The sequence below is a fragment of the Schistocerca serialis genome, chromosome 5 (genome assembly GCF_023864345.2).
Source record: "Schistocerca serialis cubense isolate TAMUIC-IGC-003099 chromosome 5, iqSchSeri2.2, whole genome shotgun sequence".
Lineage (NCBI taxonomy): Eukaryota > Metazoa > Arthropoda > Insecta > Orthoptera > Acrididae > Schistocerca > Schistocerca serialis.
In genome coordinates this window covers 419,167,199-419,184,345 of record NC_064642.1, presented here as the reverse complement: position 1 = coordinate 419,184,345, position 17,147 = coordinate 419,167,199, and the positions used below count along the sequence as shown (strand labels likewise).

The 17,147-nt window shown below is 42.6% G+C and overlaps 1 protein-coding gene across 1 annotated transcript in view; it reads right to left on the bottom strand.

Annotated features, from left to right (window-relative positions):
- LOC126480789 (mediator of RNA polymerase II transcription subunit 15) overlaps window positions 1-17,147 on the bottom strand; it is a 151,479-nt gene that overhangs the window by 91,982 nt on the left and 42,350 nt on the right. The window contains exon 5 of the mRNA XM_050104100.1: window positions 10,414-10,500. Within this exon, the coding sequence (XP_049960057.1) occupies window positions 10,414-10,500 (87 nt within the window). The remainder of the gene's footprint in view (window positions 1-10,413; window positions 10,501-17,147) is intronic.

Genomic DNA, 17,147 nt, shown 5'->3' with positions numbered 1-17,147 from the left:
GGATATCTAATGTCTTTGTGGGAGTATTCCTTCCATCCTTTCCGGCCAGCTGATCGTGCAGTAGGTGGCTTCACCCCGCGAGGTGAAAGTTTGGCGGCTTATTGCACAGCTGGACAAGGAGATGGCGATGCTACCATGACACTGGGTGTTTCACAACTGCAATGCTGAATTGGGGGTCACATATCTGTGTGGTCATGTCCTTCATGGAATGAGATGTAGCAAGAACAGTACTGTAAGTGCCAGATGTTAGAATGCAGAGTTTGTGACTAGCCAATAACTTGCGAGCGACCAGGTGAGGCACTTTTTCCTTTACCCATATCTCCTGGACAGCCCACTCATCGAGATACACAGGACAATCTCAAGACGAGGCAGCATAGTTGCCATTGCAGTTGATACAGGGAACAGAAGGAGCTGGACAACTGTCCTCATGAACATCCCCACCATTGGTTACACATTTGGCTGGATGTTGACAGGATATTTGAGTGTGGCTGAAATGATGATACTGGTAGCAGTGCATCGTGTTTGGAATGTACAGTTGGACTGTGATAACTTTATAGCCTGCCTTGATGCTGGACGGAAGCACCATTCTATCAAAAGTGAGAAAAAGAGTGCGTGTGGGCACCAAGGATGTATCTACCTTTTTCATCACCCGATGGACTGCAATGACAGCCTGATCATAGAGGTACGTTTGGATTTCTGCCTCGGTCAGACCATCGAGCAGCTGGAAGTATTTGGGTTCTAAGGGCCTCAGCATGAACACGTGGAGAAGCAAAGCAACAAGCAGCTGCTGTTCTTGAGAATCAGAAGTAGTCTCCAAAAGTAAAGTGCCATTGTGTAAACGAGAGCAGGATTTCACAGAGCCGGAAACTGCAAAATCACTTTTCTGAATAAGAAATGGATTTATCATTGCAAAGGACAGACCATCTTCAGTACGTGAAACCACGAGGAACCATGGTGCAACTGGGAGGGTCTTTGAATCAGGAGTCTCATTCTGTTTACTTCTTGTAGACATTGACTGCAGAGATAATGAGTGGCTCATTGTGAGAAAATCCAACACGATTTCCAGCGTCTCTGATGGCATGCCTTCCCACATGGCATGTCGTAAATAAGAATTGTGTAGCCATTTCTATTCCTCCCATTACAGCACCATCTGCGGCAAAATGAAGAAAATGCTTCAGACAAAATGTATATAGATTTTTCCATAAAATCATAATCTGCAATAAAAATGGAAGTCCCCACTGAAGATTTCAAAGTTGCCCCCACCACCCGCGCACAGAGTGGGGTGGTAGTTGTGTGTGATATCATTTGATGTCCCCCTCCAAGATGATAAACGAACTGAAATTATAAACTTTTTTGACCCGATGTGTCTTCACTTAAAATGAACACCCTGTCAATTTCAAAGTGAGAGTCCCATCATAAGAGTTTTGAAGATTCACTTGAGGCTCTTCATCACGTTCTCTTTAAGCAGCTGCGCCCGAATGAAGTTTTGCTATATATAAACAGAAAAACATAAGAATGCCGGTAAAAACAAACTAACTACAATACTTGAGTCTGTACTCAGGTCCCTACCCAAAATTAATAGATGACAATTAGGCTGACGATAATTTCATGCAACTGCACAGAATACAGGGTAAATAAAATACTAGAGAAGGTTCATGCATTTGAAAACAACAGGTCAGTTAATAATGGTTCTGAGTAAGCTGTACATATACCTAACAACTGTAGAATAGCATCTCTAGACATAACATATTTATTTTGTAACACAAACACGTAACAACCACCTTAGATATTATAACATACGCCATGCATAAATAAAAGAATTTCTGGTTCTGAAATTACAGAACTCTTATTTGTGAGAATTATTACTTAATCACACCTATTTTAAACTTAATGGTACAACAAGTAAATAGTAACAGTATAACTGTGAGCATCAGCTTATCTAGTGTAATAGAAATAATTTTTATAGATATTCTTTTCGCTTGCCATATATGACACAGTAATATTGCTAGAAGGAAAATAAAGACAATAATAAGTAAAAGGTGTTCAGTTCCCAACACGAGAACATTAAATTTGTAGCTCAACTTTAACAAACAAACTGTGAACTTTCTCATCCTGAAGGTTGGCATTTGAAATAACAAATATACCTTTGACACATAAGAACATTACCACCACAGATGCTACTGTTCACAAGACCATCATGCAAATGCCACTCACACAAACTTTCTGATTTCAATGGTACACAGAGTGGTTAAATTATGATATGAAAAAGTAAAATCTATCAATTAAAACAGCCAAAAGAAATGGGTACACTTCACACAAAACAATACCCTCTACCAAAAAATTGTACAAAACAATTTCACAGTGCTGACTACCTGACACACTTCTGACTGTATGAAGAAGATGTTATCACAGTCTTGAATGTGTTGGGAACCTCTCATATATACTAGTTAACGTTTTCCAGCACTCCAATATAAATATTAGGTTTTGTACAAAAATAAACTATTGCACTGGATCCTAAACAAGTCAAATAAAAGACAAACTAGCACATTAAAGATCAACCATTTCTACGTAAGTCAAAGTGGCAACAAGTTTAGAGCGAGGTTTACTGAACATCTTGAAGCTTTACACCTTCAACAAGCAAACAAATTGGCAGAAGCTGCCTACTTGCTTAAGACTGGGCACACTGTTGATAATACAGGAAATGATAAGATCCTCTTTATCCAAAACAAAATTTTAAAAAAAGAGTAAATTTAGAACAGTTACAAACTTTTAGGCACAAAATTACACATTCACACAACACATTCAATGTCAAGACCACAGTTATCAATACTTTCAAGGGACTCTGGCTATAAATAGCTCACCTACTGTAAACTCTTATTTAGTGGTTTCTTCTTCTTCTTCTTCTTCTGTTCCTTGATAAAAATCTCATCATAAACATGTTGTATAAAGAGTCTGAACCTAATTTCATTCTAGTTTACATAATTACTAATAGTTTTAAGAAAATTATAGTCTTTGATAGCAGTCTTGTACCTACAATTTGGTGTACCTATGAGTAGAACTACACTGCCTATAATAAAAAAGTGAAGCGTATAGAAGGGAAGGAGGAAAGAAAATGAAACTTCACCAGTTGACAGGGTGATTGGTATTATTTCGGTGATTAACATTACAAGTCAAATTTATGAGGAACTTGGCAGTATGAGCCCACTTGCCAGTATGACATTGTACCCCCTCTGGCCTTGATGAATGCGCTTATTTAGTTACTATGGGGGTCATAAAGCCACTCTATCCTATTCAGACACACAAGGGTCCATAACTGATACAACTGGGCCTTGACATCCTGGATACTGGCTCTGGGATAAAGTTGTTGCCCAAGCTGGTCCCACATATGTTCTACTGGGGACAGATCTGAGGATTTTGCTGGCCAGGTGTGGACAAACATTCCACTGTTGGAAAATGGCACAGTGATACTGTCCTGTGAGAGAAACACATGAGGATGTAGGATGTCCGTGACAGCCATTATCTGAAGTCATACCAGATGGCTCCCAACACCATACACCACATGCAACACTGATGCACTTCATCAAAACATTGAAAAATGAGACCTCACTCTATGTCCTCCCATATTGTGCAGAGCCACAATTCATTGCTGAATACAATGTGACACTATTCATCAACGGTCCATTCTTCCTGGTCACAGTCCTACTCCAAATACAAATGTTTGTGTTGGACAGTAATTCCCTAGTCCAACTGCTACTAGTCTCCGGCCAACAGTGCAGGATGAAACAGAAAGTTGCAGGGAGTCCATTTACTTGTTCTCAGACGGCAGGTGCGGATGTGAAGGAGCTACAAGTTTCTTAGTGCACAATTTGACAATTTTCCCTTGTGGTGGTCAGATGGCATCGACCAGAACCTTGATGACGAGTGTGCTGCCCTTGCATACAGTCCAACAAGGGGCAACTGTCATATCCAAATGCCCCACAAATCTTTATAATCCATGATTTGACCAGCCTGCCAAACGTAAATCCACAACGAGACCCATTTCAAATTCTGTCAGGTTCTGATAATGCAGTCTCTTATGCATATGCGGCATCTCTGTGTACTTCATTGTGATCATTCAACATCTGATGCTGTTCACAGCCCTTATATACCCCACCAGCCCTGAGAACAACACTGAATATTAACAACACTAATGCACTCTGGTTGCTATTCTGTCCAACAGAATTGCATCTCTGTCATTTAAATACCCACAGAGTGTACGTACATGTATGAATTTATGTTGACATTCAAGCACGCCTTATGCGTGCTTCACATTTTTTGTCAGGCTGTTTTAAGTGAACATCTTTGGTCACATACAAGTTCCTTTTCAATGTTTTAATACCACAGTTAGTTGACAACGTGTGTGCAAGAAAACTCCAAAAACTTGGGGCAATTTCACCATAGACTGCCAGTGAAGCAGGTTCTCACAATATGCAAATATTTTACAGTGCTGTAGTTTTTCTTTACTAGCACTCATAATTTTTCACATTTATATTCTTCATGACAGGTTATACATAGACAGGAGAAAGTGAGAGAGAGGCTCATTAACAGTAGCCATCAAACTGGGGCCACACAATGATGATGATGATGATATAACACACAGCCTCCCCCAGGTGTGGCTCCTTCACCACACCCAGCTGAAGTTTCAAGTGAATCTCTGAAAACTTGCTGATGGAGCTATTATCACTCCTAAATATGTACAAGAAATAAAAAAAAAATATGATGCATGCAAATGCCAGTTATTAGTTTCTTACTGATTAAAATACCAAAGTTGGCAGTTAATTTAAGTGTTAACTTGTTGTTAGAGAAAAATATGAGGAATTAACATTAAAATATTTTAAACAAATTTTAAAACTGTTTACTGGGTCACTGTCATACCAAAAATTAATCAATTAATTAATTAATTCAGCAAGATTATGATAAAATGCAATGAGCACCACATGTGGCTAGTGCTATACAGAGAAAATGAACTTTTCAGGCATATACAACCAGTTAGTTGCACATAACACAATTTTAAAGCTTTCAAAAGCTGGCTTAAGAGTTTTCACAGAACACAATACATATAACAGACCACTGATATGTTCCTAAGAAACTTGGCAGGGCCAACTATCACAGGTCGCACACACCCCAGAATGAAACCTTCACTCTGCAGCGGAGTGTGCGCTGATATGAAACTTCCTGGCATATTAAAACTGTGTGTCGGAGTGAGACTCTTAACTCCGGACCTTTGCCCTTTGTGGGCAAGTGCACTATCAACTGAGCTACCCAACCACGACTCACGACCCGTCCTCACAGCTTTACTTCTGCCAGTACATTGTCTCCTACCGCCCAAACTTCACAGAAGCTCTCCTGTGAAGGAAGGAGTGCTAGTTCTGCAAGTTTCGCAGAAGAGCTTCTGTGAAGTCTGGAAGGTAGGAGACGAGGTAATGGCAGAAGTAAAGCTGTGAGGATGGGTCGTGAGTCATGCTTGGGCAGCTTAGTTGGTAGAGCACTTGCCCACGAAGTTTCACACATAACTCTTCACCCTAAAAAGCTTCAAGATTTGATGAATAAAAAATAGGGGACAGTTAAGAAGATTATTCTAACACTTCAGGTGTTCTACGTAGTGTCTGTCCCCACCCCCTCCCCCCCATATGTACAATGCACAGCATGTTAACTGCTTATACAACCACATGAAAAAGTTGTTCTTTGGAATGTTGTTCAAATAGCCTCCCACACTGGCTTGGATGTCAATAATGCCATCAAAATGTTTACTTTTGATGTGAATTTCTCCAATTTTTGGTTTTCATGGCAGATTAATATTGATAGCAGTAAGTGTGTGATGTAGATGCAGATGATTTTTTCTTGAAAAGAATTGTCCATGTTTTGCATTTCAATGAAGTTATGGCAGTCGTCCACAGTTCGTTTTTATTTGGGAATCGAGTTGTGTGGGACAAACTTTGCACACACTTTTCTCTTATTCAACACATTTTGAAGAATTTATTTAGACATGTTGCTCCATTGTGTTTTGTGAGACAACAGCACTGACACACTATAGCCGCAACCCCACGAATTAAAGCTTTCTGTTTTTTACTGTTGTTAGCTCAAGCTGTCACCGTAGTTACTGCACTGGCTTTACTTACATGCTGGGAACAAAATCAGTCTCACAACTTTCTGGATGAATGGTGACAAACAAGTAACTCAAACAACAATTATTAAAAATAATATATTTTTCTTAAGTTCTGCAAATATTATTTATTTGTTCATGTATTGTACCTGAGCCTCTTAGACCACTGTTTGGTGATAATATTAGCAGAAGGTCAGGAAAGTGTTTCCCTTTTTAATATTACTGTCGAGTTCTGTCAAGCACCAAGAGAAGATTCAGCTATGTCAAAGAAGATACATTTTCTAGTGCAATGCAAAGAACACATCAATATTCCAGGGCAAAACATGGTTGGACACTGTGTCACTTAAATGTGATGCCAACAGTTTGCTAAACGAATGTCAAGAAACTTTTAGCGGTTCAACATGATAACAGTTTCTGCTGAATGAACTCACCAATCCACAGCAGTTAGAACCAACAATGACAACTGCTATCACTAGAACCCCTGTCCAATATGATGCTTCAAAACATAAACGGAGCAAAATATTCCTCCAGTGCCTCAAACTACAGTGTTCATGTGAACACATTTGTGTACAAACTGGTAAATATTCTCACGTTCTTGGAAAAATGTCATGCATAATGACCACGAACGTGTTGGTCAAATTACATATCTGTACAAATTTTGAAGCTTCTTATTGAGCAAATGGTAGGACTAAATGCTGGGTACACCTTAATTAGCATTGTCAGTACTGGCTTCCACAAAATGAAGCAGTGTTGAAAGCAGTTCCTAGACAGAGAAGCCTTAGAATTAATAGCTATACTTTCCCTTTAGCACGCTGAAGGGCCTATATTCAACCATAACAATGCATCAGCATGTTTTGCCCAAAATATCAAAGCTCTCTTTGCAACATACCAAACATAATTCCTTCCTTGGCATGCCTCTTGGACTAACACTTTGTCAACTAAAAATATACAACAAAGGCCACCTGCAGCTCACGTGAAGAGGTCAGAAGCAGATACCAATGAATTATGGAGCAGGTCGTAACAACGCAGAAAACAGCTCTGTCATCCCACGTTTATACAGTTCTACAGTCAGGAGTAAATTCTGTAGCTTTAAACATCTATTACAGTATCTGCAGCATATAATTTATGTTTTACATTACACTAGTGACGAAGCAAATCAAAGCAACAACTACCATTGTTAAGTCCACTACAAAACATATTTAACCTAACATATGATGTCAGGTATGTGCAAACTTCAGCTACTAAAGAAGAAAGGTAGTCTGCTTCCAACAACAAAAAAGCTTTCATTATGCAAGACAATCATCAACACATTACTCCACACATGTTCAAAACTTTTCTTTTAGTCTTTTAATTTTCTTTGTTTGTTACACTTCTTTACATTTCATGCCATGCACCATCATGTCTAAAAAGCTTGTTAATATTATTGGAGCTGTAACTGCTGCATATTTCAGTTTCCTGGGTTTCATCCACTATCAGACACACAATAAAACTGATTTACTATCAAATACTAATGCCCCTCCCTGACAACTACAAAGATCCTAAGTATATTAGCAACAAAAGTTAGCGATGAGTATAAAATAATTGTCTAATTCATCATTTTAACTGCCGTGGAGATTAATAACTGAATTCATATTAGGTAATACGAAATACTGTACCCTGCCTTACTAACAGATATGCTTATCACCGAGTACCCATGACAAACATTTCAACAAAACTAAACAAACTTATTACGAATAAACTCTTTAAACAGTTCCCCTCTTCCCAATTACAATCATAAAAAACTGATAAATAATTAATCTAATCTTTTATACATTTTCCCTTCTCAACTACAGCCAACCTTCGGTCAACGAGAAAATAACTGCAAAATAAGCAAACAGATCAGTAAGTTTCACTATTACACACGAGTGTAGGTTATCAAATTAACACTACTATTTAACTACGTACCACAACAACGTTTGGAAATGATGAAACAGGAACTGGAAGTTGGGAAGGGAGAAGCGCAGGTTACTGGTAGGAACACAGCCATACTTATCCACTTGTCAATAAGTTTAGAGTTCCTCCTTAGAAGCCCCAATGAAGATTCCTTTACTGTCAACAATGACACAATAGTTACTTCTTCTTAATTTATTTAATGACTGTAATTTCTTACAGTGTAAGTGCTACTGGATGTGGTATTCTGAACAACCACAAACAGGAATATCTACCATCAAGGACACAAAATGATAGCAGAACACATTTTCTGGAAGTTCAAACTCGTACAGCATATAAGCTCACACATGTCTTAAATTAATGTTTTGTTTTCCTACTTTATCCATACGTCACATGAGGTAAACAAGAGTGAACCTAATTTTATATATTTCAGACTGTGGTCTCACATTTTCTTTTTGACCTGTAAATAGTTACTACACAGCATTAAAAATTATTTTAAACTGCTCAATAAATACCATTAAGGTGGTCCAGAAAACATTTACTGCCACCCTTATCAAGTGTTTAAAATAACTCTTCAACTTTTTGCATCATCATTTCCTGGGTCAATTATTCAGTCATAAACTGTTCCGCCCTTGTGAAGGAATGTTTTATGTTTCACATCTCTTTGTGCACTCATTGTTTTAGAAAACACTTACTAATCCACCAAAGTTCTCTTACACATAATCTAGCAGACCCTAGTTTTTAAATACAGTTTGTCTGTCAGTAAATTTTTCAGTTCTGGAATTGAAAAAAATATGGGGCAGGTAACTGATTGAAAAACTTCAAAACTCTCACTAAAATCTAGATCATCTTACAGCAAAAATAATGAAGTTTTTTTTTTTTTCCACTCAGGTGATGAATTCAAGGGTACAACGAATGTATGATATACAAGAAGTAAGGCAAACAATTCCTTCGTTTTTAATACTAAAGCCACTTACATTACATCAAACTAATCTGGGGCTTTTTCGTATCACACAATGGGAGATGCTGTCTTACTTTGAAACTAATGTAGGCTCTTCCACACAAAATGTTCTTAACACAATTTACAAAGGATACTTTCAAGCCAACATGTTCCTTACCAAAATATTAATAATAATTTGTTTACTTGTTTTTATACAACTGTTTAACTTAAATAAAACTAGGTACAACACTGAAGAAAAATTAATAATTAATGTGACAAAATATATTCAAACTTCTTATATAGCTTCATTAACAAAGCACTGGAAACATTCTGAAAGTTGTAATTACTGCTGACCTGTGAAATTACTGTGATACTGAACCAACACTATTTTATTTTAATATTTCTTTTTCTCCCTTCAGAGTTGAATCCATCACCACATATATTGCTTGATTTCGTACTCTGATTTAAGTTTCTATTTTCATTCGTGTAAAACGTATCATCTTCTGAAATTGGATGAATCTTTTCGAAACATCTTGTACAGCTACTCTTTTACCAAGCAATATGAGCAGAACAATTGATGGTTTCCTTCTCTAAATGACACCTTGCTCCTCCCCAAAACCCAATAACCTTCTCCCACAGGATTTGATTTCTTATTTACAATATACAATGTGTCTGTCAGACAGACTGTAAGCAAACAAAAGATCTTCGTGCCTGTTAAATACTAGAAAATGTCAATAAAATCACCAACCTCACGTTCCCTCAAGCACAACTTTTCCTCTCACCATTTCCACCCATCTTGATGATGTCTGCACCCTGATCCCTAAATCTAACTAATTCAATTTGTAATTGCTACATTATCTGCACTTTTCTACAGTAGCCAGTAGTCATCTGCATGCTGCTATTCCATTTTCCAATATGACCCTACCGGTTCCTTGCCCCAAACATCATTTCCTCTCTCAGCTACCTACCATCACCATCTCAGTTGCTGAAAAGGATGCACACACAATTATTTTCCCTGCCCACCTAAGAAATTGTTTTGAAAAAGATGGATTTTAAGATGGTCACATCTCCTCTTTCTTATGTGGCCTCAAAACATAGAAAAATACAAGTACTCTCACAACACACACACACACACACACACACACACACACACACACACACCACCACCACCACCACCAACAACAACAACAAAAGCACAACAGCACACAAATAAAATAGGTACAGCCTGTCTGTAGGTGAACATTTCCTTATAATCTATATGCAGACTTTCAGTTCAAAACTTTGCACCAATGGGTACAAGATATGATTCAATGGAGGAAGAAGAGGATTAGGAGATGGTATAGAGTGAAGAGTTAAGACAGTAAGTTCTTGTCTAATTGGACTTTTTCCACATACAACTTACAGTTACTAGCAGGAATTTGATTTGGCGGCTGTGGTACCATGCCTGCAGCCTGTGGACCCAGTCCAATCATCTGAGCATTTCCAGTGCCTGAAATATAATAGTACACAACCATGTTTTCAAAAAGAAATAATTATCCTTCACAAGACATAAAACAGGGAAGTATTACCTACATTGCCTACTTGACTTTTCTATAGGTGCCTAGTTTTTACAAAACAACACTCGTGCAAATGTGTGAATAATAAATTATTCTAAAATCAAATAATACTGCACAGCACTAACTGAATCAAAACTTCAAGAAAGGTTTTGGTGTTTCGCTCAACAAGACAACAGCATGTTGCTTGTGTCACCTTTCTGCAATGTAAGCCAATTATCCATCTATAATTATCACTGTGCTGACACAACAAATGAACATTACTTCCTTACTTTCTCTACATTCTTTCATCAGCTCTCTGTCAGTCTCACACAATTTATCAAATTTCACTTTTTCCACTTCCTTCTTCCCTTTCCTCATTTACCTGTCCTCAGTGTATGTTTCTCCTTACACCTCACCCAAGATTTTTTCTTTTTTTCCCTCTTCTGAGTTTTCAATGTGCTTGTTTGCTTGTTCTTCCAGTCTAACATGTTAACTGCCCTGGTTGTTATTCCATACTTCCATTTTTCAGCTCTTATTGTGGTAATTTCTTTCACTGCTACCAAGTTTACTGCAGCAATTGTCAGTATTGTACTCTGTAAACACCAGTCAAGGCTGAGTGCTTTTGCTCAAAAGTTGTCAGTATATGCATAGCGAAATGTTCCCTTCAGCTTCAATTATGTTTTCAAATTATCTGAAAGTATCAGTGCTTTATAGTACATGAATGCTATTTTTATCAATTTTACATTGAGTATTATTGCTCAAAATTATCTTTGGATGAAATATTTTGAAACTATCAGTCAAACAATGTTTAACATTGGAGTTCCTATAAAATCTGTTGCACTACTTGGATACATATGGCATCAACTAAGTACACCAATGATATCATATTAATTGTCATCTTTGGTCAGTAGTTCAGATTTCAGACAGAGTGGATGATTATGTTAATACAATTATCAAAACACAAAATAGCATTGAAATATACCATTAATATAATGTTAATTAGTTCAAGCTCAAAAAACACCGAGAAGTTTTCTAAAAAATGCTAGATGTACTTGAGAAAACAAGCACAGTAACAGAATTTTGTCATGGAATTACAAGCAGTAATCAGAAGCTTTAACCATCTAGTGGTTTGGTTTGGTTTGTGGTATTAAAGGGACCAGACAGCTACGGTCATCGGTCCCTTTTTCCAAAACTTAAAAACACCCACACAGAATAAAAACAAGGAATTAAAATCACACACAGTGTGACAATGGTTGGCCGACCATAGAGACAAAAAAGGAAAAGCCAACCACCTAGAAACACACTAAAAAATAACCCAGTCTAAATTCATAGACCAAAGGCCAGACTCATAACAAAAAAATGACAAACACTCAGAGTAAGTGGTGATAGCCCCCTGCCTGAACAAACGCAAAACTAAGCCTGTCGTGGCAGTGTCATCTGTTAAAAGGGCAGGGAGGGTATCAGGCAGCACAAATGTCTGCCTGAGCACAGCTAAAAGCGGACAGGCCAACAAAATGTGCACCCTGTCAAAGCCGCCCCGCAGTGACACAGAGGCGGGCCCTTACAGCTCAGTAAATATCTATGCGTCAGCCGGGTGTGGCCAATGCGGAGCCGACAAAGGACAACTGAGTCCCTGCAAATGGCTCGCATGGATGACCGCCACACAGTCGTCGTCTCCTTGATAGTACAGAGTTTCTCGAGTGTGATCAGATCGCACCATTCAGCGTCCCAAAGCGCGAAAACTTTGTGGCGTAAGATTGCTCGCAAATCAGTCTCCGGGAGGTCAATGTCCAGAGTTGGTTCACTGGTGGCCTGTTTGGCCAGGCGGTCAACATGTTCACTGCCCGGGATGCCGACATGACCAGGGGTCCACACAAACACCACTGAGCGGCCGCAACGGGCAAGAGTATGGAGGGACTCCTGGACAGCCATCACCAGACGAGAGCGAGGGAAACACTGGTTTATAGCTCGTAAACTGCTCAGGGAGTCACTACAGATAACGAAGTACTCACCTGAGCACGAGCGGATATACTCTAGGGCACGAAAGATGGCGACCAGCTCAGCAGTGAAAACGCTGCAGCCAGCCGGCAATAAGCGTTGTTCGTAATAGTCCCCTAGAGTTGAGCAGGAGCAGATATACTCTAGGGCACGAAAGATGGCGACCAGCTCAGCAGTGAAAACGCTGCAGCCATCCGGCAATAAGCGTTGTTCGTAATAGTCCCCTAGAGTGAGAGCATAACCGCACGACCAGCAACCATTGAACCGTCAGTGTAAACAACGCCAGAGCCCTGATACGTGGGAGGGATGGAAAGAAAGCGGCGGCGGAAGGCCTCTGGAGGGAGTGAGTCCTTCGGGCCCTGTGCCAATTCATGCCGAAGAAAAGGGCGGGGCACACGCCACGGGGGTGTACGCAGGGGTGCCCGGAAGGGAGGTGGTAGAGGGAAAACCCCAAGCCCAGAGAGAAGCTCTCTGACGCGAACTGCGATCAAACAACCCAACCAGGGCTGACGTTCTGGGAGATGGACGACCGACTGAGGGAACAGGAGACGATAATTAGGATGCCCGGGCCAGCTACAAACATGTGTTCCATAAGCGACCAGTAGACGTTGGCGCCATAACTGCAGTGGACGGACACCTGCCTCCACAAGTATGCTGTTCACAGGGCTGGTCCGGAAAGCACCAGTGGCAAGTCGGATCCCGCTGTGAAGGATTGGGTCCAGCACCCGCAATGCAGAAGGGGGTGCTGAACCGTAAGCCAGGCTCCCATAATCCAGACGGGACTGGATTAATGCCTGGTGGCGCCATAAGAGGGTAGATCGGTCGGCGCCCCAGCTGGTGTGGCTCAAGCGTCGCAGAGCATTACGATGCCACCAACACATCTGTTTAAGCTGCCGATAACTGAGCATCAAAAACCACACCCAAAAACTGATGTCTCCACCACAGCAAGAGGTTCGCCATCAAGATAAAGCCGCGGCTCAGGGAGAACTGTGCGTCGTCGGCAGTAATGCATAACGCAGGTCTTGGCAGCCGAAAACTGGAAGCCATGCGCTACAGCCCAAGACTGCGCCTTGTGGATAGTGCCCTGCAGCTGCCGTTCAGCAAGTGCAATGCCAATGGAGCTATAGTAGAGGCAGAAGTCATCAGCATACAAGGAAGGTGAGACAGACGTTCCCACCGCAGCAGCGAGCCCTTTAATTGCAATTAAAAATAGACAGATCCCTGTGGTACCCCAATCTCCTGAACTCGGGGTGAACTATGGGAGGCCGCAACTTGCACGCGGAAGGAACAATGTGACAGAAAATTTCGTATTAAAATCGGCAGCGGACCCCAAAGACCCCAACCATGAAGCGTAGAGAGGATGTGATGGCGCCATGTCATATCGTACACCTTCCGCATGTCAAAAAAGACAGCGACGAGGTGCTGACGACGGGCAAAGGCCATACGGATGGGAGACTCCAGGCTCACCAGATTGATGGCGGGCAAAGGCCGTATGGATGGCAGACTCCAGGCTCACCAGATTGTCGGCGGCAGAGCGGCCTTTACGGAACCCACCCTGAGACGGAGCCACAAGGCCCCCAAGACTCGAGTACCCAACTCAACTGCCGGCTCCCCATGCATTCGAGCAACTTACAAAGAACGTTGGCGAGGCTAATGGGGCGGTAGCTGTCCACCTCCAATTGGTTCTTGCCAGGTTTCAAAACGGGGATAACAATGCTTTCCCGCCATTGCGACGGAAACTCACCGTCGACCCCGATACGGTTGTAAAGGTCGAGGAGGCGTCGCTGGCAGTCCACCGAGAGGTGTTTCAGCATCGGACAGTGGATGCAATCTGGCCTGGGAGCTGTAGCAGGGCAAGCGGCTAGGGCACTGTGGAATTCCCACTCACTGAATGGAACATTGTAGGATTCAGGATGGCGGGTGTGAAATGAAAGGCTCCGACGTTCCAACCCCTCTGTAATGGAGTGGAAGGCCAGTGGGTAATTCACAGAAGCGGAACTCAGAGCAAAATGGTCTGCTAAGCAGTTTGCAATTATGTCTGAGTCAGTACAAACTGCTCCATTCAGTGATAGCACAGGGACGCTGACAGGGGTCCAATAACCATAGAGGTGCCTAATCTTGGCCCAAACCTGCGATGGGGAGATATGGAGGCCAATGGTGGAGACATACCGTTCCCAGCACTTCTGCTTGTGTTGGGGAATGTTGCGGCAGGCCCGCGCACGGAGCCGTTTAAAGGCGATAAGGTTTTCTAATGAGGGATGCCGCTTGTGACGCTGGAGCGCCTGCCTGCGATCTTTAATCGCCTCGGCGATCGCAGGCAACCACCAAGGCACAGTCCTCCGCCAAGGGGACCCAGAAGAACGCGGAATGGCAGATTCTGCGGCATTAACGATGCCGATGGTGATCGAGTGAACCACCGCATCAACGGCTTCAATGGAAAGAGGCTCAATAGCGGCAGTGGAGGAGAACAAGTCCTAGTCAGCCTTATTCATAGGCTATCTGCAAGGGTGCCCACAAGAGTGACGCTGTGGCAGTGACAGAAAGATCGGGAAGTGGTCACTACCACACAGGTCGTCATGCAAACTCCATTGGACAGACGGTAAGAGGCTAGGGCTGCAAATCGAAAGGTCGATGGCAGAGTACGTGCCATGCGCCACACTGAAATGTGTGAAGGCACCATCATTTAAAATGGAAAGGTCGAGCTGTGCCAATACATTCTCAACAGTGGCGCCTCGACCTGTTGCCACTGACCTACCCCACAGAGGGTTATGGGCATTGAAGTCGCCCAGTAACAGGAAAGGTGGTGGCAATTAGGCTATCAGTGCAGCCAGGACATGCTGCGGACATCACCATCTGGTGGAAGATAAAGACTGCAGACGGTAACAGCCTGTGGCATCCACACTCTAGCAGCGACAGCCTCTAAAGGTGTTTGTAGAGGGACAGACTCGGTGTGAAGGGAGTGAAGGACGTAGATGCAGATGCCACCAGATACACTTTCACTTTCATAAGCTGTCCGGTTCCTATAATAACCCCGATAGCCATGGAGGGCATATGTTCGCATTGCCGGAAACCAAGTTTCTTGAAGAGCAACACAGAGGAAAGGGTGAAGACTGAGAAGTTGTCGGAGCTCAGCAAGATGGTGGAAGAAACCGCTGCAGTTCCACTGGAGGATGATACTGTCCATGGCTGAGAAATGCGCGAGGGGACTGGGGAGGCAGATTACACCGCTGGGTCACCTGCTGCCACCAATTGAGCACCTGTGCTGTCTGAGGGACCAGCGAGATTGAGGTCCTCAGCGGACGCCAGGATCTCCACCTCATCCTCAGACGCAGAGCTCGAAGGTTGCAGTGGGGTGGGTGCCACCACAAGTTCCTTGGCCTTAGAGGTCATCCTCTTGGATTTCTCACGCTGCTCCCTGGGTTTCACTGGCTGGGAGGGCTTCACCGATTCAGACTACGGGACAGAGGAGGATCACGAAGCCCTACGACCAGCAGGTTGTGGGCACTTATGCCACTGTCAGGCATCAGCGTTCCCGCTTTTAGAAACCCGGGAAGGGAGGGACCCAAGGGACCTCTTGCGAGCAAGAGAAGCCGAAGAAGGTGGACGCTTCTCCAGCTTAGAAGCAGGGACGGACGTCCCCGATGTGTGTGTGTGTGTGTGTGTGTGTGTGTGTGTGTGTGTGTGTGTGTGTGTGTGTGTTGGGCGGGAAGGGGGGGGGGGAGAGATTGCTCCCAAGGTAGGTGGCGCAGGAGCAACAGGGGGGATGGTGCCCCCTATGGGCAAGGGGCCATGTGTTGTACAGTTCGGCGATCCCACTGGAATTCGTGGAACAGATGGGGCTAAAACAGTTGTTGTTGCAGCGGCATATGAGGCAGTCATTCGCACAGGATGCAGTCGTTCATATTTCCTCTTAGCCTCAGTATAGGTCAGTCAGTCCAGGGTCTTATATTCCATGATTTTGTGCTCTTTCTGTAAGATCCTGCAGTCTGGCGAGCAAGGTGAATGATGGTCTCCGCAGTTGACACAGATGGGAGGCAGGGCAAATGGGGTATTGGGATGTGATGGGCGTTCGCAATCACGACATGTGAGGCTGGAAGTATGGAAGTACAGCTGGAAGACATATGGCCAAACTTCCAGCACTTAAATCACCGCATTGGGGGAGGGATATAGGGCTTGACATCACACTGGTAGACCATCACCTTGACCTTCTCCGGTAATGTATCACCCTCGAAGGCCAAGATGAAGGCACTGGTAGTAACCTGATTATCCCTCTGACCCCGATGAACACGCTAGACGAAATGAACACCTCGACGCTCTAAGTTGGAGCGCAACTCGTCATTAGACTGCAAAAGTAGATCCCTATGGAAAATAATACCCTGGACCATATTTAGACTCTTATGTGGCGTGATGGTAACGTTAACATCCCCCCAACTTGTCACAAGCAAGTAACCCTCGTGACTGGGCAGAGGATGCCGTTTTTATCAAAACTGACCCAGAGCGCATTTTGGACAATCCCTCCACCTCCCCAAACTTGTCCTCTAAATGCTCTACGAAGAACTGAGGCTTTGTGGACATGAAAGACTTCCCATCAGCTCTCGTACAA